We start from the raw sequence: 24,325 nt of genomic DNA on the forward strand, positions 1-24,325 counted from the left end.
TGCGGGAGACAGCGGCAAAAAAAAAAAAAAAAAAAAAAATAAGATTATTAGGTTCAGTAGGGTTAAGGGACAAGTCAATCGGGAGGTAAGTTTGAATGGAGAAAAACTGGAGGAAGTGAAGTGTTTTAGATATCTGGGAGTGGATTTGGCAGCAGATGGAACCATGGAAGTGGAAGTGAGTTACAGGGTGGGGGAGGGGGCAAACGTTCTGAGAGTGCTGAACAACGTGTGGAAGGCAAGAATGTTATCTCGGAGAGCAAAAATGGGTATGTTTGAAGGAATAGTGATTCCAACAATGTTATATGGTTGCAAGGCATGGGCTATAGATAGAGTTGTGGGTAGGAGGGTGGATATGTTGGAAATGAGATGTTTGAGGACAATATGTGGTGTGAGGTGGTCTGATCGAGTAAGTAATGAAAGGGTAAGAGAGATGTTTGGTAATAAAAAGAGCGTGGTTGAGAAAGCAGAAGAGGGTGTATTGAAATGGTTTGGTTACCTGGAGAGAATGAGTGAGGAAAGATTGACAAAGAGGATATATGTGTCAGAGGTGGAGGGAACAAGAAGTGGAGACCAAATTGGAGGTGGAAGGATGGAGTGAAAAGATTTTGAGCGATTGGGGCCTAAACATACAAGAGGGTGAAAGGCATGCAAGGAATAGAATGAATTGGAACATACCAGGTATACCTGGGTTGACATGCTGTCAATGGAGTGAACCAGGGAATGTGAAGTGTCTTGGATAAACCATGGAAAGTTTTGTGGAGCCTGGATGTGGAAGGGGAGCTGTGGTTTCGGTGCATTACACACGACAGCTAGAGACTGAGTGTGAACGAATGTGCCCTTTGTTGTCTTTTCCTAGTGCTACCTCACATGTGCGTGGGGTGTGTGTGTGTGTGTGTGTGTGTGTTGTGTGTGTGTGTGTGTGTGTGTGCCATTGCATGTGTGATGGGGTGGCAATGGGAATGGATGAAGGCAGCAAGTATGAATATGTACATGTGTGTATATGTCTGTGTATGTATATGTATGTATACTTTGAAATGTAGCGCTACCTCGCAAACGCGGGAGACAGCAAAAAAAAAAAAAAAAAAAAAAAAAAAAAAAAAAAACTTGAAATGTATTGGTACGTGTATGTGCATCTGTGGGTGTTTATGTACATACATGTGTATGTGGGTGGGTTGGGCCATTGTTTCGTCTGTCTCCTTGCACCATCTAGCTAATGCGGGAGACAGTGTCAAAATATAATAACAAAAAAAATAAATAATAATAATGTATTTAGTTAACCATAAGTCCAGAACAGATCAGGGAGCTGACTACAAATGGTTACAACAGACTTTGCAAGAGGATGATGTGTTATCACAGAAGCAGTTATCAACTACAGATGAAATTCAAGTGAGATATAGAACTGGTTTTGGAATAATTGGGAAAAGTAAAGAATGGGGTACTAAGGTGATATAGCCATGTGAAGATATTTACTGTAAAAAGTGTTTTTGAATGAGATGAACAGACCTGGGCACAGGGACAGGCTCTGGAAGAAGCAAAAGGAAAGATAGCATGTATGTCAACATAAGAGAAATTGATGTGTACAGTGAAACAGGGATATGATGAGTTTCATAGAGTCATTTAATACAACAGGAAATGAATTCCCTGATATCTATCAATTTACTTATTATTAACCCAGGACCTAGTGTTACTCAGGATCTTTCTTTATGCTCCTACAGCCCAAAAACACACTACCTACAGAAGCAGGGAAACATATACTCCTTTGGAAATAGAAGTTCTTAAGTGAGACTGTACAACCTCCCTAAAGGTGTAACCCTAAGCATGTAGAGTCTAGTAACATCAATTCTCATGTATGGGCAGATATCTAGAATTTTCTAAACATATCATGCCACTCAAACACCATGATATCTACTCCTGTTATATTCATTCAGTATCTTAATTACTCCAAAAGCTTTTCATGAATAATGAATATACTTTAAGAGTATAATCTGAAACTACTATTATCATAAGTACAGACACAAAATGCTGTCTTACTTGAGGAGCCATATGAATAAACTGGACTGCAAGAGGATACAGTTGATCTCCATTAACCCATTCCAAAAAACCGAAGTCAATAAAGAACACCTGAAATTAAGGGACTGTATATATTATCATGATAATTCAATTTGAAAAAGAACATTTATAGCCTAAAGCAGTTCTCTCCTTAAAATCCTGTCATTCTTCCTAGCAGCTTTCTTTTATTCAGAAAACAAATATCAAAAATGACAGTACAATTGACAGACTTAAAATATAGACATGACATATGAGAAGACAACATAAGGGAATGGTGTGAATTCATCAGTTATGGAGGTTCTTTTGCTGTGGCCACCCTCTCAAGGGAGTTCCCAAGGGGAACAGCCGTTAGGGATACAGATAGATCGTAATTATGATGATGAGGGATGGGGGGAAACAATCCATGAACTACATAAAGTACTATGCAGCAGATCAGCATACCACAGACCATGACACAAATGATTAAGGGAATAACGATAACATGATAGAAAACAGATGACAAGAAGGAAGTGATCATAGCTTTGAATATAATTTGGTGGATGTGAGTACTTTAACAAAGATAATGCTACAAGATATAAATGTATAGGTTGGAAAAGATAAATGACAGCAATGATGTACGAAAGTGAGGGTATACATAAGAGAAAAGAGCATGAAGAAAGCATGACATGAATAATATCATCTATCCAGTTACTTATCATATGTGATCACTGTTTCCCATGTCAGTAAGGTAGCACAAGGAAGAGACGAAGAAAGACCCATCCACTCATATACACAGACATATACACACACATACATATACATATCAACATATACACAGACATACATATATATGCATTCATACTTGCCTTCATCCATTCCTGGTGCTGCCCTGCCCCAGAGGAAACAGTATTGCCACCCCTTGCTTCAGCAAGGCAGCACCAGGAAAACAGACAAAAAACCCACATTCATTCACACTAAGTCTCAAAATGTCATGTGTAATGCACAGAAACCACAGCACCCTATCCACATCCATGCCCCAGATGTTTCACATGCCCTGATTCAGTCCATTGTCAACAAGTCAACCTCGGTACACCACATCATTCCAATTCACTCTATTCCCTGCACACCTATCACCCTCCTGCATGTTCAGGCCCCAATTGCCCAAAATCTTTTTCATTCCATTCAATCTCCAATTCGATTTCCTGCCTCTCCTTGTTCCCTCCACCTCTGACACATATATCCTCTTTGTCAACCTTTCCTCACTCATTCTCTCCATATGCCCAAACCATTTCAACACACCCTCTTCTGCTCACTCAACCACACTTTTTTCATTTCCACATATCTCTTTTACCCTTTCATTACTTATTCAATCAAACCACCTCACTCCACATATTGTCCTCAAACGTTTCACTTCCAACACATCCACCCTCCTTCCTACAACCCTATCTATAGCCCATGCCTCGCAACCACATAATACTGTTAGAACTACCATTTCTTCAAACATACCTATTTTTGCTCTCTGAGATTATGTTTTCTCTTTCCACACATTCTTCATCACTCCCAAAACCTTCGTCCCCTCCCAAGCCTAAAACTCAATTCCACTTCCACGGTTCCATTCACTGCTAAGTTCACTCCCAGATATCTAAAACACTTCACTTCCTCCAATTTTTCTCCATTCAAACTCACATACCAACTAGCTTGTCTCTCAACCCTGCTGAACCTGTTAACCTTGCTCTTATTCACATTTACTCTCAACTTTCTCCTTTCACACACTTTTCCAAACTCAGTCACCAACTTCAGCAGCTTCTCACTTGAATTAGCCACCAGTACCTTAACATCATCGAAAGACAATTGACTCGATTCCCAAGCCCTCTCATCCACAACAGAATGCATACTTGCCCCTCGCTCCAAGACTCTTGAATTTACCTCCCTAACCACCCCATCCATAAACAGATTAATAACCAAGGGAACATCACACACTCCTGCCACAGACCAACCTTCACTGGGAACTAATCACTTTCCTCTCTTCCTACTCATACACATGCCTTTCACCCTTGTTACATACATTCTGCCAATCCTTAGGCACTTACCATGATCTATACATACACTGAATATCCTTACAACCAATGAACAACACAGTCATCTCTTTCTTAATAAATTCAACTGCAATACCATCCAAACCCGCCACCTTGCCAGATTTCATCTTCTGCAAAGGCTTTCACCACCTCTTCTCTCTTCACTAAACCACTTTTCCTGACTCTCTCACTTCGCACACCAACCCGACCAAAACATCCTACATCTGTCACTATATCATCAAACATATTCAACAAACCTTCAAAATACTCATTCCATCACTACCTGTTATCACTTCCCCCTTGCTCCCTTTACCAATGTTAGTAAAATCACTAATATCTTTCTCAAGGTCAAATACCTTCATACTTTTGTACAGTGTGGACAGAGGGTATGAAACATGTCTGGAACAATTAACTGTGGATAATAAGATGAAGAAATGGAAGACTTTAAGAAGTGGGAATATTATGCAACACTATGTACAATACTTGGAAAACATTTCCAGATTATTGGCTAAAGCAGGACGAAATACAAAAGTGTAAAAGTTGTCATCAGAAGTAGGTTATTGTAAGTTGTAGTGAAGAGGTAAGTACAATACACTGAGTATAAAGCTAAGTGGTTGTCTGAATAACATAAACGGTAGTGAACGAATATTTGAAAAACTGACAGACACCTGTGACTGCTGAAGAAAAAATATGTAGGCTGTAGACAGGAATAACATAGCAGGCTAAGGAAGAGAATAGGGCAAACTCATATAAACAGATGAATTGTTAACTACATCAAGGAGGAAAAATGGACAGATGACAAAAAGCACTGAGATTTAACACAACAACAAGCAAAAACTGAGACAGGGTTGGGAGAAAGTGAAAAGAGAGAATCATTTGATAAAGACAAAGCTCCTTATAATACAAATACTGGATTTCATTGCTGCACTATAATGTGGTTAAAGAAAAGTTAGGGAAAAGGCATGAAATGCATATATTCTCTCTGTCTATCTATTTATCTTATGCCCAATCCCTTCAGGAACACCCTCAAGAGGATGATCACAGCACGTCTCTGTAAATGATGAACTCCAGTGTCGCTTCTTAGCCTTTAGTGCCACACCCTAACAAGCCACTGGCAGAGGGCAACTCTAGTGCACTGTTTCCAAAGGGCCCTGCCTAATGTTTCTACCGAAAACTTCTACCCAATGTGTCCAACTAAAGTTCCTGCCTATCGTTCCAACTGCTACTTCTACTTGATGTTTCTTTCTAATACTCCTGTCTGATGTACCTACCTAATATTTCAATCTATTGCTCCTACCACTTTGCCAAAAGGCAGGGCTACCATATAGCATTCACCACACACAAACCTAGCATCATGGAGAATGAGTTGTGCAAGTTGAGTGTTGTCATGTTTTATGTCAAAGGGGAGATTGTATGTTTATGGACAGAAATCAAGCAGTCCACATATGGGTGAGGCAGAAAGAAAAGACAGCTACCTGAGTCAGAGGAATGCAATTTGACAACCATTGAAGTGCCAACTCACTAAGCAACCATCACTAACCCTCCTGATACCCAGGTGGGGAGTACCTCAAATAAACTTCCATGGTTGGTGGCTGCCTACCTACTTCATAATGAAGACAGGATTACATGCACAGTAGACTGGTTAAGAAGCCTAAGTCAAGTAACTTACCCAGAGTGTGCACTATAGATTTGGTAAGAGCTACACTACTGTAAAGCAGAATAGCGCATACATAACACTAAAAAAAAAAATAGAGAGAGATTATACTACCATGCAGTCACAACTCCAACTTCAAATTGATTCTTGTACCTTGACTTGCAAAGCAGATTCCCCTTCGTAAACTTCGATGACACGAACTCTTGAGCAATCCAGCCTGCCATTCTTCAACTCACAAAGGACCTTTAGCTCCCCAGGTGCAGGGAGATGACTATGTGACTGGGGAGGAAATTTCTTGTAATATTCTTGCATGGATGAAGTTAACATCTTGATTTCTTCAGGACTTCCATCCTTTGCATCTATGAGAAATTGTAATCTTATTTGATTAAAAAATTTACAACTCTCTCTACTTATATCTCTTGACATCCATTCCCTGCTACAACTCCCATCAAGGGGAGTGGCCACAGCAAAAGAGTCTCCACTTATCCCTGTCTTTACATGCCTATCCACCATCCAGCAATCCATATGTTCATCCCCCATTTCACTTCCTCCAATACGTCCCACTCTATTTCCCTCAGTCACAAGGGGTCTTTCTCTTACACCAACCCTTTTAAAACTACTATTATATATACTCCTTGTAAAATTCCTGTCTTGTACTCTTTCCACATGTCCAAACCACCTCCAAGTATTATGTTTCTACCACTCCACAATTCATTCTCTTTGTATTCCATGCCATACCAAATCTCTCATAAACCCCCTAATTACTTTCTTCATTCCATCTTGTGATATCACATGCTCCCTGCAAATAACTCATTTCCATAGCCTGGATTCTTGACATCTGTGACCAATCCCATGTCCATGTTTTGGCTGCAAAGGTCAGGGTTGAGAGGACTACGGTGTCCGTTAATCCTTTCTTCACTTCCATACGAAAGGGTAACAATGAAAGGAATACTTTAGAGGTTTACTTACCAACTATTTGCTGGAGACACTTTATTCCATATGGAAGATAAATATGGAACTGTACTGGGGTAATAACTGATGTTACTATAGCTGCTAGTAAAGATCCTTCATATGGTAGAGGATAAGATTCCAAATAATCATGGATAACTTGTTCCTTTTCCACAGTTACACCTGTAAAATACAATGAGAAAAAATCGAAACAGGACAGTCCCACAATCAACCTGTGATAAGTTCATTCTTACCTCTTTTGGAAGCTCTGTATTGGCAACCTAGAAGAATGAACATTATGCTATCATCTAAACACTATAAAAAAATCTACTTGTGTTTGTAATTAAAGCCTCATTCTGTAATCCACTAACACCACCATCTACTGCTATAATGTGTGGTCAAAATTCAGCTTTTTTTTTTTTTTTAGGTGATACATAAGCTGACTGAGACCAGTTTTCAGATCCTCTTTACTTTAGTTTTAACTGAAAGAATATGATCATTATTAGTCCTAAAGAACTTTACTTGTACTATAACAGTATTAATTCTAAATTGAAATTAATCTAAAAGGATAGCTCTTAGAAAAAAATATGATGTTCAAAAGAATATCTATCTTTTGGATTACATTTTTTCTAGCCCTACAAGGACATATTTCATACTTTTCAAGCCTAAATCTTAAACTATCCAAAAATCTGACTGATTCAGACTTTTGTAAACCAGTACAAAAACTGATGAACTGATCAATTATACTTGTTTTCTGTATCTAAGGCACCTATTGAATACAATTTAATAAGCTTCAGCTACTCCTCTAACACCCATTATAGTACACTTTGCTGGGTATGTATAGCTCACTTTTTCTGATGATACTAGAGAAAGGAATAGCATCTAAAATATATACAAAGGTATAGTATGATTTATCATATATGTCTATGAAGGAAAAATCAAATTTAATTTCTAAGAAAATACTTGCTTACATCCTAAAGACGAAGCTTTGTTGGTTTTGCTATAAAATGAAAACCATAGCAACTGGAAAGCAAAGTCACTTACCTTCTCTGGGTCTTTCATGAACCCACCGACAAGCTTCTCCCCGATAACACTTTTTCCCCTGGCAATAAAACTTGCAAAGTCTTGCCTCATCAGTATTCTTCATTCCCAGGAATATACTCTCTGCACATTCATCATTGTGGTGTACTGTATTTTCAGGGCTTAAAAATGCACTTGACATTGGATTCCAACCTTCCTGAAGAGAGCATATTTGAAATATGTGTGTGTGTGTGTGTGTGTCAAAGTTGTGGAACGTTATCATGGCTGCTTATCAAACATACAGAATGGGTATTACGTAAGATATGATTGAGGCAAGGTGATATCCGTGTATTGCTGAACAATAGAGAATCAAAATGAAAGTTTCCATTATTGTAGGTGACCAACACTATCCTATCAGATGTATAAAGGTGAAACCCAAATTGAAGTATAAAATCAAATAAATAGTATCTGAGATGAAAACCATGCACATCATTTTGAAATTAGGAGAACAGACAGGGTAAAAAATGAAGATGTGAGTAGGATACAGGTTGATGAAAATTACACGAAATTGGTTAATGGATGAAAAGTTTTTGTGACGGAATGGTCACCCTTGATGCATGGTAAATAATAATATTGTCTTGGAATATATCTGTAGAGTTGAAGGTACAGTATATGGAGAAGTAGCAGGCCACAGAGAATACGGATGGAAATCATGAGAAAAAAAATTAAGGCTAGAGATATTTCACATGATGGTGTGAGAAATGATTTATGATCAGGTGCAATGGAACCAATTTGGGTTAGTACATGGAGTACTGGACATAGATCATGATCTTGTAACAAATCAAACAGGCTCAGCAAAATGAAAATGTAACAAACACTTATATTATCATGGAAGTTTATATCTAAAACTGAACATGGCTATAGGATAAGCGAAATGACATCCTGTAAGCACCCGATTCACCTCATATACATGGGAAAACATTTAAAGACAATTTTGACAGAAATATAAATTCAGAGCGCTAGTGAGCAAATGCTTACAAATAATTACTTAAAATTTGTATTTTTAAAATATTATGAATGAAAAACATTCATTTGCACTTCCACTCTAAAACACAATATATTTCCATTTCACAGGAAGGAAAAACATTCTCTTATTTCCACCTAAGGCTTTTCCATCCCTTTGCAGTCTACAACTCTTAGCTTTGTCAACCATGCTATGAGAGATCACAAATCTATCATCTGGCATCAATCCTATGTGGTCATAGCATTATTTTACAATGCTTCATCCATGGATCTTTGTAGCAACTTTCTTGCAGTTTCATTCTTTAACCATTTTTCTGATTCTGACTGTACATTTTCATTAACCCTATTTTACTGTTCTTATTTCTTCCTCTATCTTACCTTTATTTTGCTTTGGCTCATCCCTCTCTCTGCTCATGCTATGTGAGGCAGAGACCATACTGTTATCAGGAGGAGCACTGTGGCACTGACATATGGAACACACAGAACAAAAGAATGGAAAAGGAGCTTTGCCCTCAAATGAGGTTATAGCCTCATCTAGTCTTGTACTTTGTGTGTGCCCTCATATTCTATGGTCACTGGGTTTCCCTTTATGGAAATATAAAATCTAAAAACTTGGAAAACATATTTTGTACACTCCTGTTCACTCATCCTATTGTATCAATACTCACATCTCTTGCATCATAATCCTAAATTGTTTCCTGAAAGTACTCTCTTCACCTCCTACAACTTCATCCTTCATCTCATCCAAACTTCCAAGCTAGTCTAGTGCACTTTTAATTTTAACACTGTCCTTCTACAAATATATCTCCTTTCACTTATTCTTCTCTACATTTTCAGTCATCTTTTGCTAAGGTCTTTAATTGGTTTCCTTTTAATCATTTACACCTTCTTTACTTAGTTATTCAAAACTAAATATTCTACATGCTCTTCCGTACATTCATCACTACGTTTTGAAAGGTTCTTCTTTTCCTTCGTTTCTCATTTTTTCATTACCAAACTTTCTTAAACATTCATTCCACCATGCTGTTCCTCTTCCTATACCCTATCCATACACTGCATGGTTCTCCTAGAAGGCAAAGATCAAATGTGGCCATTTAATGTTCAACTGAAATTAACCCAAAAGATAAATCTAATAACACACTTTTCTAATACCAATATGCAGTAAGAAAAGACTTACAGGTATTTCATCTGGAGGGTTTCTTGTTCTTCCTACATCTGCAAAAGAAAATCAAATTATCAACACAATTACATAATACAACTTTTAATAAAATCTGTTATATTAATCATATAAAGTCATGCGGATGGAATTTTCTTATGAATATTCCCTCCAAATTATTGACTGATGATGTCTTTTCAGTGTACTGAAGGGTCACTTCTGTTCATATCAATTCAAACACTAAACCAGGTAGCCTGGAAAGATTTCCTCATAGGATACATAGTTTAATTAGTTTAAATATCTTTCCATCACGAGGTGATGTCTCTTTCTGTTATTAATCTTTTCACTATCCTTTTCATTTCATCTAGATGTTGGTTTCCATTTACTGACTACAGTGGAAATAATTTGAAATTTAAAACTTTACTATTCTTTAATTTTGGAACAGAGTCTCCCAGTGTGTCTCTAATCAATCTGCCGCTTGTCAACTTCCCTCCCCCATCCTCTGTTTACTGAATTCTGTTTGCTTCCTGAGGAATTTCTTCACTACACAGCTTATTTCCTTCCTTAAAAATAAATTTTCATGCATGCCTGAGCAACATCTTACATCAACACATTCCAGAAAGTAGTCTTTACAGGTCTTCCCCTTTCATCTCTACCTTTTGCTATTATTTTCCTGTTTCTATTATTTCAGGAAATGAATCTCCCAAGACCACTCCCTCCAATTTTTTACTTCCCTTATCTTCTTCCTCATATTTTCACTCATTTGAATGGGATTTCATATTCAAGTCTGATATAATGATGTAAGGTTTTCTTTTTCCCCTCTACAATTGGCTAATAACTCTTACTCAAAGAAGTTCTGTGATGACATTATAAAAGGACTAATCACATCCCCCCCTTGTCCTTCTTTTCCCCAAAATCATGTCTCCCTTGCCCTTCTTTCCTCCACAGTCACATCTTTCTTTCTCCTGTAATCATACCTCCTCTTGCCCTTCTTTCCTCAAATGTGAGGAAGTCCATGACTGCTACCCCTCCCTGAATCTAAGATGAAATGGAGTACAATCTCAGTAAAGAACTTCCGACTCCAAAGGTATCCATCACTTCCCTACTACTGATAGTTGGGCACCCTTGAGCTAGTGTGAGCTCCATAAAAGGAGTCCTGTGGTTACATAATTAAACCAAAAACAATCATTTTCAAAATATGACCTAACTGTAAAAGCTTCAGTAATTCAAAATGCAGAAACAGAAATCTGTTGGTCAGGCTAATATGGCAATCATACATATGCAGCATAATATGGCAATCATACATATGCAGCAATCTGCTTTATACAAAGAACAAAGATACATAGTGACATTTACCCTTGGGATCTTGTAAGTCTTCATGGTGGTCAGTTTCTTGGGAAAAGAACTTTGATGAAGCAAATCCTTGAGCTACAATCTCCTTGTTCACTATTGTGCCATCTAGTCTCTTGATTGTGATGCTGTATATGCCACTCCTTGATAGTAAATAAAACACCCCCTACTTAATATCATAGATTTCAAAATACAGACAAAAAATTTCAGAAATATTAATCAACAATATATCTTGATAAATTTCCCTGATGTCCATACCCAGCATACAAACTTTTAATGTACTATTCACAAGCCTCTCTCTATGAGATGCATTAAAAATTTTTTCTCACCCAAGCTCATGTCCCTTTAATTCACATTAAAATGTAAGAGAAGAACTTCTGTGTCCAAATATTTCAATACAATCTCATACAGTTCAGTCATATCAATATCACTCTTCGTGGGTATTTCTCTCTTCTTACACTCATTTCCTGTGACTATAATCCAAGCATTAGTGGTGAAAAAAAGGAGTAATATGCTATATATTTATATTATCCTTGAAGCAGAGTATAGTTGCCTCTTTTGAGAAGATGGTCCTCGAGATGCTGTACTCTTCTCCATCTGCTGAAAATATAGCCTCATCAAAGGTGACTTCTCACTTACAGTGTTTCACTTGCAAGCATAGTTTGTTAACATTTAATATCATACAATCCCATAACCTACTCTATATATGGGTCTCTTGCAACTTCAAGGCTGCACTCTATGCAGGTGTGGAGAAATTATGGACTCCTTCTAAGTATGAAAGCCCTTGATGAAACTTTACTTCTTTCTGTCCACTGACAACAATACAGCCTCATTGAAGGTGAATCTTTGCTTGTCAGACCTGCACAAGCTACTCTTTCTTGTCTAAATTCTACACACCATTCATCACTCCAACATTACTATCTATCTAATTATATCTCTCCACCATTACAAACACTGATTCAACCTTTCACAGGACCCCGCCTTCCAAGTAAAATAACAGACCCAAGATAATACTGTCATGGAACACCAGAAAGCCATCTTGGATATTCTTTCAAAGTTTTCAAAAATTCTACAACAAAACCCCAACTTTGACATGCAGCTTTACCTGTAGGGCAAATATTTGAGTTTTCTGCAAGTATCCATGGGCCTATGATCAAAAATTAAAATCATAGCTTGTTGAAATCCTAAATCTATCTCTGGTTTCTATAAATTCTTCACCAAACATCGTTCTGTAATGGTAAAATTACTTCAAAGAGAAGAGATGCAGATTAAGATACCAAACATGTTCAATAAAACTTACAAATTATCATGTTGAAAGTATGCAAACACAACAGATCCAAAGCCTCCACACAAATCCAAGAAGACATCTATGCTCTTCTTGGACCATGAGTTTTCTTGCCATCCACAAAGAGGATATACCTATACAAAGTTGAAATCAATTTCAGTATAGTACCAATATCATTTGTTTCACATTCTTCAACAAATAATCTAATCATACAACCCATGACCCTTTTCTTGGAGCTCCTGCAATCATGGCAGTAGTCCAATAAAGATCAAGGATTCCTTTGAGGTGAGATGTTCCTCATCACCTACTGACAATGTTACAACGTTGCCAAAGGTGACTCTTCACTCACAGTATTATCACATGCAGGTGAAGTCCAGTAACACCCTTCAACAAATATCTAAAAACATATATATCAGTTTTTATGGTTATCTTAAGACCTCTGTCTCTGCCCTTATCAATGTTTATCTACTTGAAACCACATCCTTTAAAAAGACTGTAACAAACCCATATCAAATTGAAACCATAAAACAATAATACAAGAAAAACACTTATAAAACAGAAAGATACTTATGTATCAAGGTCCACAGGATAAACATTTCATCACAAGACACAGAAAATACACAAAGTAAGTGATTGCATGAAATGCTGGAGACTAGGAATGATGAAGTGAGGTCATGAGCCCATGGGCTGATGGGGTCAATCAGGAGTTACCGCCAAAAGATCATGGCATTTAAGACAGATGGGCTTCTCTGGCCTCATATACTAAGTGCTAAACTCTAACATTCTACAGATATACAGCAATGCCTTTTAAGGAGGTGTCAAGATGTGCTTCCTCAATGGGATTAATGACAAAGGAATCCTACCTGAGTGAGGCAACTGGGTATTGCCAAAGAAGGAAGGACAGTGAAGTCTTCATGCAGTAATCGAATGTCTCTAATGCTGACTATTCCAGTATCTCCAAAGTCAACAAAGTGAACACTCACTTTCGGATGTATTTCATGTAAACTCTCCTAGACAAGAATACATTTCAAATAAGGAAATCATGATACAGCATACCATCTGTAGTCATATCTAGATATCACATCTCAATTCTAAAAACTTGTGGCATAAAATATCAAAAATTTCAAAAAGTGTTGCATTACACATATCAAATAGTGTTTACCATATAGGAATCACAACTGCACTTTACACTTGTCACCTTTTAAGTGAGCACTATCTACAGGCTATCAAAACTTTCACTATTAACAATGTCTCAGCACATTTATCATCAGAAGTGTCTATACCTAGAGAAAAAACGTTTTCCTTACATATTAATACCCCATATGTGGTTTCGGTGCATTATACATGACAGCTAGAGACTGAGTGTGAACGAATGGGGCATTTGTTGTCTTTTCCTAATGCTACCTCGTGCACATGCGGGGGGGAGGGGCTTGTTATTTAATGTGTGGTGGGGTGGCGATGGGAATGAATAAGGGCAGACAGTATGAATTATGTACATGTGTATATATGTATATGTCTGTGTGTGTATATATATGTATACGTTGAGATGTATAGGTATGTATATGTGCATGTGTGGACGTGTATGAATATACATGTGTATGTAGGTGGGTTGGGCCATTCTTTTGTCTGTTTCCTTGCACTACCTCACTAACGCAGGAGACAGCGACAAAGTATAATAAATAAATATATAAATGAAAATTATATAAAACTTTTCACTTCTGGGAACCTGACACTGCCATATTTTTTCAGGGAATCCTAACATTACCAAAATTTTGCTGTAAGTGAAAGGTAACAATAAACCTGAAAGCTTAATGATGCATTTACCCTAAAGGATATACAAACTGTTAATACTAATTAGGCTCTTAGTCAAGTAAATGATCCTCGGCTCTAAGACTAAAGGTAAACACATGTAAAAATAGTAATGGATCCATACCTCATGAAGCCTGACTTCAACAAAAAAGTAGAACAAGCAGGATGAGATGGATTTGGAGAGGTTTTGGAACAAATCTGAGATATTGTATAAGGTGGTCTAAAAATCAATTTGCACTTCTAATAAAAAGTAGTGTCCAAACTAGCTCTATAGAAATGTCTGAATTCCCAGGATGATCCTTCCTTCACATGAGGTGAACATTTTCTTACCTCCTTTACTGAAGTGAGAACATTGGCAACAACCCGGGCCCTGTACCACATACCATCTGTCCAACGGACAGCCCAGCAAGAACCTACAGGTAGTTCTTTCACTTTTAGTGGTTCATCATCATCCTCATACTTCTCCAGCATTGCCTCATGAAACCTGCATGACATATGGGAGCTACCTCAGAAAAGAATAATGTATGTAAAAGGAAAATATTCTAAAATCAAAATGCAATATATATCTTTTTTTCCATACTTGATCGTTGTTTCCCATGTTAGTGAAAATGGGTATGTTTGAAGGAGTAGTAGTTCCAACAATGTTATATGGTTGGAAGGCATGGGATATAGATAGGGTAGACCAGAGGAGGGTGGATGTGTTGGAAATGAAATGTTTGAGGACAATATGTGGTGTGAGGTGGTTTGATTGAGTAAGTAATAAAAGATGAGAGATGTGTGGAAATAAAAAGAGTGTGGTTGAGAGAGCAGAAGAGGGTGTGTTGAAATGGTTTGGGCACAAGCAGGCTAAAATATCTTCGCTAAACCCTTGACACCACTGGCCTTTGACATGACCCTTAGAACTCTGACCAAATGCATCTTTATAACACCCAGGCCTGCATGGGTCTGATCAAAGACCAGCATTAGGGTGTTGACTGTTGGAAAGACAAGTACAGAAAATAAATAAGAGAAATGAAGCAAAAACAATGAGCGGCCCTCTTAAAGAGAAAGAAATACAATTTAACAAAGTAGGAGCTAGATAAAAGACAGTGTTTGAGATACTACAGGCACCTGAAATGTTCTTATGTAAAATAAAGCAATGAGTGTAACTGAAGGGTAAAAGATAAAATATATGATCACAGATAAGGATAAGAAACACAGTAAGGAAAGGTGTTACAACTGTGTGTTATGGTGAGCGAATTTTCCACTCCTGTCGCCCCTATCTCAAACTAGCAAATATGTACAATGTCTTAATTCCAGAATATATAAACACATACACATGTCCAAATCATAAACTTATCTATACACTCCAACCCAATACAGTTACCCATTTACTGACCAGCCCTGAGGGGAGGACAAACACCTGGGTTGGGTATGGGTCAACTGCCAAGCCTGTGATTCGAATCCATGTGACTCATGGTTACTGAAGCTAATCACTACATCATGGAAACCTGTAGGTGTGTATGTGTGAGTGAGAGTGATATCTTAATGCTATAATCTGCAACATATACTTAAACTGACGTGTTTGGCTGAGGCTCTTTTCAATGTGGGTGGCCTGTGAATTCGTCAGAGTCAGGATTGCTAACTGCTATACAAAGGGAGTCCATGCTTTTGTAAAAACAATTTATCACTCTAACCTACTACATACAACAATAAGAAAATCTTATGCTAATATCACCATTACAGTGAGATTCTTGAGATGCATAATATCACTTCCACATACAGTATATAGTTACAATCATTATCAGTCTGTGATGCTGTAATTAGTCTTACATTGAACTTTTTTTTACCTGCATTTTTAGGTAAATAACTGCTCTATAATATAATTCATCCCAAACAGTGAATTTTGTGAAAACGTCACTATCACAGCAAGTTCACTTTGGCACCCACTACTGACAATACATAAGTGTTATGATAAAATATCAATCAATTTATGATGATGTTTTACATCTCCCATTCTTTCCATTCACTTATTCATATATGACTATTCTATAATATCTTATACTTTAAAACAAATAGTAAATCTCATAAACTCACTATGACAGCAAGAGCGTTGAGATGCATACCACCACTACGCAAAAATGAATACAACAATTATCAAAGTGTGATGCTATTTTTGGTCTTACAGTGTTGCTTTTTGATATGTATCTGTTCAAAAATGGCTGCTCTTTAATATCATACATATCCACCAGTAAATCTTATAGAATCACCATAACAAAGCAAGTCTGAATTGTTTGCTACTGCTTGCTTACTTGTTTATGATCATCAATTTTTGATATTTATATTTTCTATATTCATTTGTCTGTAAACGATTGTTCTATAATATCATGTACACCAAACAGTAAATCTTACAACAAATTTACCACTACGAAGAGAGTCTGCTGATTGTTGCTATAAACATTTACTACTGGTGTCATGTAAAGGGATGGTGTGAGCCAAGTTGGGAGCTAAATGTGAGTCACAGCATAGTTAGATAATGCATGAGAAAAGTTAGCATGGACTTTATACCATAACATATGCCTACAGACCCAAATATACATAATACAGACCAAATGCATTCTTAAATCTTTAAATACAAGATGCACTGTGAATACCTTTGTGAAAGTTTAGGATCATGCATATTGCATCAATTGTACATGAGAGAGCTCTTGAGGAGGAGTGCACTGAATACAGAACACTGATAAGTGGACTGATGAAGAGAACATGTATATCCATTACTGACCTATCCAATGTTGCAGTTTCACTGTTGATAAGATGCACATAAAAGTGACTAGGACTGTTGATGTGTGAGAGCATAACAGCATGTGGAATGCCATCTAATGGTATTTGAGTTAAAGGAAGCTCCACATAGGGAAGTACACCTGATGGTACAATACTGTTGTCACTTTCACTTTCTGTAAGAATAAATTTTTCTGTAAGTCTAAACTGTACATCATTCTTTTTATCTATAAAATGGGCAACAATCTACATAATTCAGAGTGCAGGCAATGGAGTTTAGCTATGGACAATACAATAAAAAATAAATCCAACAATTTAAATGAAAACTTCATCAACTCTATCAATTCACTTCAATGAGATTTCATTTACATCCCACTAAAACTCATAATGCAGTGCTCGGAAAGGAGAAATTATGACAACAAACTGCACCTGCCCCATTACAGTATCTCTGTTTGTACAACTGACGCCTGCTGATATGGGTGATGAAACTAGAAGCAAATCTACTAACAGCTGTTCTTTCCCTAAATAGCAATTGACTGGTATCACCGCATTGGACATTACAGGGATGGAATTTTACACCCAAAGGGCCCAGTCTCTCAACTTAATTTACTTTCATAGAAGTTTTTGAATTTCTGTACTCTGCATTCAAAGTCTCTTAACTTAGTTCATCTCACGCATTCATGATTCTAATATTAAAAGAGTACTCCTTTTCATACTCTCCAGCATTTCTTACTATCAACTCTTTGCTGATTTCAGAGAACTCTTCATTCTTGATGTTATCAATATGATTCAGAGCAACATTTTCTACAAAGCAAGGTTAACAGAAGACCTATGACCTATCAGTCTGTAATGCTGTTAAATGTTGTAAGAACTGAGGATCTTTGTTATTCTGTCTAATCAATGATAACTTACTGAACCGAAATAATGATCTAATCTCTTCCTATAGAAGACTCTTGTTTCAATATTTCTTCAACAGAAGTTTAAGCCTACATTTGTACATCACATCTATTTCTGATATATCTATCCTGATGCAGAACACCTAAATAATACAGAATCAGAGGTTGTGCTAATAAAGAACTAATGCACTAGCATAGGCAATCCCGAGGATTATACATTTTCAGTATTTTACTTGTGCTGTTTTCTCTCTATAACATGAGACATGACAAGAAACAATAGTACTACAGCATATCCCAATTTCCCTCCAATATACTCTACGATAACTAAATGTGAGTGCTAGATACATGCTTTCAACAGTAACGGGTGCACAGATATGTTTACCTTGAAAAAAATTCAATATAGCGTTTAAATGAACATGAATATCATGTAACTGAACATGGGTATCATGAACACATTTTCCCTTGCTTTTTAGTCTAAACATGTGCAATCACTATAAACACAAAATGATACAAACCTTGGCTATTACTGATACTTTGTATACACTTCTTTATCATTTGTTGCATCAACTTTTGAAGGGAAACTATTTCCTGAAGTGAGCTTTTCACCTCTGGACACCGCTGTAGGAATTCACTTACAGGCAAAAGCTTGATATCAAAAGCATCATCTGATACCTGCCCAACAGTAGAAAAGCAAGATATCAAACTTTTTTAATCAAACAAGTTGTAACACTTTTTCTGAATATGGTAAAAAGGAATAACTTTATAACAATATGGAAGATTATGCCTCTCCTACACTGTCTATTTCTCATCAATCAACTTCCTTAAAACCTCTGCCCACCATGCCGTTAGCACTATTCCTCAACAAATGTGGCATCCTTTATTAATACTAATACTGTTCAACGTGCTAATGCTTCCAAAGCACCTCAATCCCAACATGTAACTCGTTTTGGAATCAAAGTTTTACACCTTCATTCTTTAACCATTCAACCCCTAAAAGATATATTCTAGAATAAAGGATACAAGTGTAACTTTTAGAACATGTAAATCAATATTGTATAACCCATGCAAACACATGCATATACATGTACGTGATACTTCAAAATATCTCCCTCTTAAAGAGCACTAGGTTTTTAGAAAATTCAAACCATGATGGCAATGAATAGTAAAAGTATTCATTGTACAGCTAAAAAAAAAATCGAGTCATAGAAAAAAAAAAATTAAGGTTAAGTTAATAGATAAAAAAGTGGTCTAACAAACTGTATATGGTGATATTTGATGAGGTTATCCTTATGGTCTGTGCAGGGGACTGAATTTTTGGGACACTTAGCAAAGGCTCTGTGCCTCTTGCAAATTAAATCTTGGATATCTGTGAGACACAAAGTTCAGTAAAGTCCACAACTTCAACAGAAGCAAAACTTGTTTCTTCTTACTCCATGTTATAGTTGATTATACGGTGTGTTGTGTTACACAGCTACACCTGATTACACCATTCACAAACCAATTTTTCACAAAGGAAAATGCTCTAATTTCAAACAATTCTGAGGGTTATAAACAACATGAAAGTAACAATGTTGCCATCATATGTTAACCTGATTGTGTATCTGTATGCATTCATGATCAACTGCTTTATATAAAATTTTGCACAAATTTGCATTTCAACAATTAGTTAGTATGCCACACGTACAATATCAAAAATAAACCCCAAAATTTAACAACTTACTTTGCAGATGAGCTGGTCAAGCTGTATCTTAATCCTGCTTGTATTTCGCTGAACACAGCACATTAACTGCTCCAGATGGTATTTTTCTTGTTCACATTCACAATTCATGGTAGTATGTTCTGTCTTCAAACATAAAAACTTCAATTTGATATAAAAAAGGCCATAATACACACTCTTTTGGAGAAAAGCTTTGGATTAACTGTTCAGAACTTCCCACATCTCATATAAATATTTGTAATACTTAATTCATACTCTAACTTTAAATTCCCTTGAAAATAGAAAGAATACTTCTCATTTCTAACTTTAACGTATCTGCCAAGAAATGATCGTATTCATGCATTTCATGACATAATCTACTTTTGTTACAAAAATATTCTATTCAAATAATTTATAAGCTACAGGATCCTATCATTACACCATATGCATACAATAACAAGACCTACAAAAGCACAGCATATCCCCATAATTTTGAGGAGGAGAGCATTGAACTCTCCCTTTTGGTTGGGTACGGGAACAGTTGCCGCCCCTGGCTCATTCTTCCAGGATTTATCTATCTGTTCTTTTTGGCAATGTAACTAAAGGTGGCAACTGTTTCTTATAACAAGACCTGAGCTATGAAAAAACCTCCATAGATCCAGTTACTGTGCACTATAAACATGCACACTAATCTTTACATGATAATAAATGTGGTCAGATGTGCTTACTTTGTCTTTTCTCAGAAGTACATTTCTGTATCTGTAAGTCCTGATATATGCTTCTGATAGTTCTATTTCTTTATATGAGTCAATTTACTTCTAAAAACTTTTCGTCTTTTTCAGGATTTTTTTGTGTTTATTTTGCTTGATATATTTCTGCACTAACTGTTCACATTATGACACATATCAAAAAACTTTCTCATCAGTCACTTTAAAGTGTGGCATCACAACCATAAATAAGAAAAGGCTGTTTCTATAGCATATGACATAAATGAGGAGTAGTATTTACAAAATGCAACTCTATAAGATAACATGTTTCTCTGCTGTGTTTTCATGTTAAAAACTGGAATACATTTTGACGGTTATCATTATCAATGAAAATCTCAAGTAAATTCAGTCATTTTAATGATCACCCTTAAGAGGCAAGGTGGTTAACAATCCAAAAGAACTTGCTTGCTTATTTTTGTGAACAAAGATGAAAAGAACTAATAGCCCTAGCAATAACATATATGGAAGTAAAATTTCAGTTTATTTACACCATAAACTAGCTTATGAAACTTTCTTTTTTGGTCAGCAATGGAACTGTGTTCTACTGATTGGCTTGGAGTGCTATTTGCAAGCAATGTCCTATGGAGCACCGCTGGCATGTGGTACCACTGTCCTCTAGGGTGCTGGCAGCACTTCAGTCCCTGTTGAGTTTTGAAGCATAATATTTCATTCTGCAATAATAAACAAGTCAATAGAATGAAGGGCTATGAAGATCAGGGATATATATATAAGGTCGATTACCATGTACATCAACGGGTTAATCAAGCAGGTGCACCATCTTACGAAACCGACAGCCAAGGAAAACTTCACTTAACTTCCCTTACCAGTTAAGACTTACCTAACCTTATCTTTTAAAACAACAGTGTCTGTTTTCTCTAATCAAATGGTGAACAACAAATGATAGGTGATTCATTTTCTTGTATGGTGATACAGAAAGTGAGTCAAGAGGCAAAAGAAATGCAATTACATTAGTATATTTCAAATGCAATATCAAAAATTATGTTAAACTTCAGTATTACTAAGATCAGCTGAGGTTCTCATGAATACTGTAAATTCTCAAGAGTTTCACATACCATTCTTTAATCATTTCACATATCCCCTGATCTTCATATCTCTCCCCATTACAATATCAACTCTTATCACTGTAAAATGAAATACAATGCTCCAAATTATGCTCTGCCACTCTTCTACTTTTAACACAGACCACATCCTATACAAACCAAAAATAAGTGTTTCATAAAATTAGTTTCATTGTGAAACTAAACTGGATTTGTACAAAAAGGGCTTAACTATCACTTTTCTTTTCAATAACCATGTGAACATAAAACCTACCACAAACATATTTTCTTCTCATTACAAACCCTTATTTTAAAAATGTTTTAACCGAGTTGTAATACAAAACAGGATATAAGTGGATACTTTTCTCAAGCCTCATTCCAGTTTTCTAACACCACCCTAAAGACCATGTGCTCCAGAACCAAGCAACAATCTTCTATAACAATCATGAACAAATAATCATAATTTGTGAAAATAACATTAACATAATACTGTTTAAAGAAGACTGCATCACCTTTAATCTCATCTACTCCGCTTGTGTCCCACGAATCAACCACCTTGAAACCTTGCCCAACAGTTACTCACAAATGGAAATGTCTACGACAGCCAATAATACCCAGACAGAAATGGCATTACCACTTCCTGAAAGTGATTTTGACGAGTGAAAAGGCTGTGCTAAAGGAGTCTGCTTAATTGAAGGTCTAGAGATCTGTTTAGGACATAACTGGCTAAACCTAGAGAGGGGCAAGAATGAGCCAAATTATGTCAAGAAGTGTGATGAACAGGCAAGCTGCTGATGGGCCTTAAAACTGTCTCTGGTCATAGTACACACTAAATACACACTAGACTCTACATGAATAAATCAATTCACCAATGTTTAAACTGGAGATGTTTTTGTGAGAGCATGAACCCCATAAGGTTCCCGTGAATTGGAAATATGCAAAGATTTACGGACTGATCCCTTGTCGTCCTGTCAGTTTGAACAATGTCCCTCGTAAAATCCTACAATAATGTAAGCCTCCTACGATGGTACAAACTTACATGAGTCTTTCATAAGGAGCTTGAAACTGTTATGAACAGGACTCGGCTCTGGGTCCGGATCCCCATCTTCGAATTTGATTCTGACACACGGAAATGCCAGACTGCAGGGGTTTGAGACGAGTTTATAAAACACTGTGTGACATTAACTGTGTCCTAACAGGGGAGGGTATGTGCAATTCAAACAACAGAAGGCCTGATAGTCTGTAAAAAAAAAAAATGTTCTAGGCTGGAGAACAGTAACAGAATTCTCTCATTGTACAAGCGAAGATTTTGTACTTTTGATTAGCAAAATCACCAACTGCCCTCGACAGTCATACCCTTTAGTAATCAAAGTTTGCAGAAGAATGAATTCAAGCTTAGTGATGTCAAGCTATACTGTGCGTAAACAGTTCATGGGTCACGTTTGCCACATCAACATCACAAGGCCAACAATTTATTTTTGATCCCATACCTTTCTGAAACTGACAAAGAGGGCTAGTAAAATATATTGTTGTATTCTACCGAATATGTATGCCATGTTATTCAAAAGAAAACGGGATTACGGTGGCTGCTTAACAATTCAAACTCGTTCAAGATAAACATTATTCTGTTAAGATGATTTAATTACTAAACAATAACCAATACCATGTTTTACTTCTGTACGTAGGTCAAGCTTAAACATGAGCGCATACAAAATGTTCTAAGCATGTTCAAGCATTACACACGGTATTGTACACCAATACATGTAAACAAACATACATATCCTTTGCTCAAGCTTCGTGGCGGCTGCTGATGGCTTCCATTCCCTAGTTCTTTCTGTTGTATCACAAGAGCAAGAAGGAACTGGTTCTTAATACCTCCAGAAATTAACTAAATCACATCACACGATATAAAAATAAGAATTCAAATCACTAAACACGTGTATCCGTGTGATGATATGCCTTGAATATAGAAAACGGGAACCTTTTAAACCTATCAGAGATGCCATACTTGTAGGTGGACCTTCCGCTACAGTATATTGCAATAACTTAGCATTAGTTCACCTTAAGTATTGAAAATGAATGAATAAGTATATTTATAATAAAATCTATCTAATAAAAATTCTCTGCCAAAATATTATCAAATTTTTGCAAGATCCTGGTGGTATGTGATAGTTGGTACCATTGTTCTCAAGAAAAAAGAGCAGTAAGGTGCCGCAAATATTTCTAGCAAGTCATAGATATCATATACATATGCTGTGTACATTCTCCATTATTCATAGATTATTTTTCTTTATTCAATAGCCCATAGGATATCAAGCCTCAGATTTTGGCTTACATTCTTCCCAAACGTTTTTGGTATTAACGAACGTTCAAAGCTGTTATAAAGTTGTTCATATTTTCATTCCTGGCTTATTTCTTATTCAATCTCATGTTCACCCACACATTAATTTTTTTTTCAACAGCAACTGGATAAGGATAAAGTGTTGTTACGCAATAATTCCTAGATTATCACATTTACCTAACCATGTCAACCAGGGCGGGAAAATCACCTAGAATTAGAAGATCGTATACTTTTTCTTTCTTAATATCAATTATGTTTGAAATATATATGATAAAGAAATATACATGGCAATCACTGATTGAGAATTTATTACAATCAGTTATTGGCATTGAGTGTGTGTGTGTGAGTGTGTGTAATACTTTAGGAAATGAAAAAATATATCGTCATCTGTACATTTCTAAACGTGTGTAGTTTGTGCTGTTTTGTGCTGTGCTTTCTTTGCGAGGAACCCTTTTGCAATTA

The 24,325-nt window shown here is 36.5% G+C and overlaps 1 protein-coding gene across 11 annotated transcripts in view; it reads right to left on the reverse strand.

The window, feature by feature from the left end:
• The window catches only part of LOC139766332 (tudor domain-containing protein 1-like), a 36,617-nt gene extending 13,117 nt beyond the window's left edge, over positions 1 to 23,500 (reverse strand). For 2 of the 11 annotated variants that reach the window (XR_011716847.1, XM_071694841.1), the window contains exons 1-13: positions 23,300 to 23,493; positions 19,722 to 21,135; positions 18,517 to 18,673; positions 17,110 to 17,281; positions 14,679 to 14,832; positions 13,403 to 13,549; positions 12,555 to 12,673; positions 11,261 to 11,397; positions 9,926 to 9,963; positions 7,750 to 7,942; positions 6,727 to 6,888; positions 5,911 to 6,116; positions 2,032 to 2,121 (exon numbers count right to left, since the gene is read on the reverse strand). Coding sequence is in view for 2 of the 11 variants with exons in the window: in XM_071694841.1 (XP_071550942.1) it covers positions 2,032 to 2,121; positions 5,911 to 6,116; positions 6,727 to 6,888; positions 7,750 to 7,942; positions 9,926 to 9,963; positions 11,261 to 11,397; positions 12,555 to 12,673; positions 13,403 to 13,549; positions 14,679 to 14,832; positions 17,110 to 17,281; positions 18,517 to 18,673; positions 19,722 to 19,829 (1,683 nt within the window). In the remaining 9 variants the exon portion in view is untranslated. Of the gene's footprint in view, positions 1 to 2,031; positions 2,122 to 5,910; positions 6,117 to 6,726; positions 6,889 to 7,749; positions 7,943 to 9,925; positions 9,964 to 11,260; positions 11,398 to 12,554; positions 12,674 to 13,402; positions 13,550 to 14,678; positions 14,833 to 17,109; positions 17,282 to 18,516; positions 18,674 to 19,721; positions 21,136 to 22,561; positions 23,266 to 23,299 lie in introns of those variants that run through there. The other 9 variants (XR_011716853.1, XR_011716851.1, XR_011716849.1 and 6 more) reach the window with 9 other exon arrangements.
• Positions 23,501 to 24,325: the final 825 nt, after the last annotated feature.

The sequence above is a fragment of the Panulirus ornatus genome, chromosome 57 (genome assembly GCF_036320965.1).
Source record: "Panulirus ornatus isolate Po-2019 chromosome 57, ASM3632096v1, whole genome shotgun sequence".
NCBI lineage: Eukaryota > Metazoa > Arthropoda > Malacostraca > Decapoda > Palinuridae > Panulirus > Panulirus ornatus.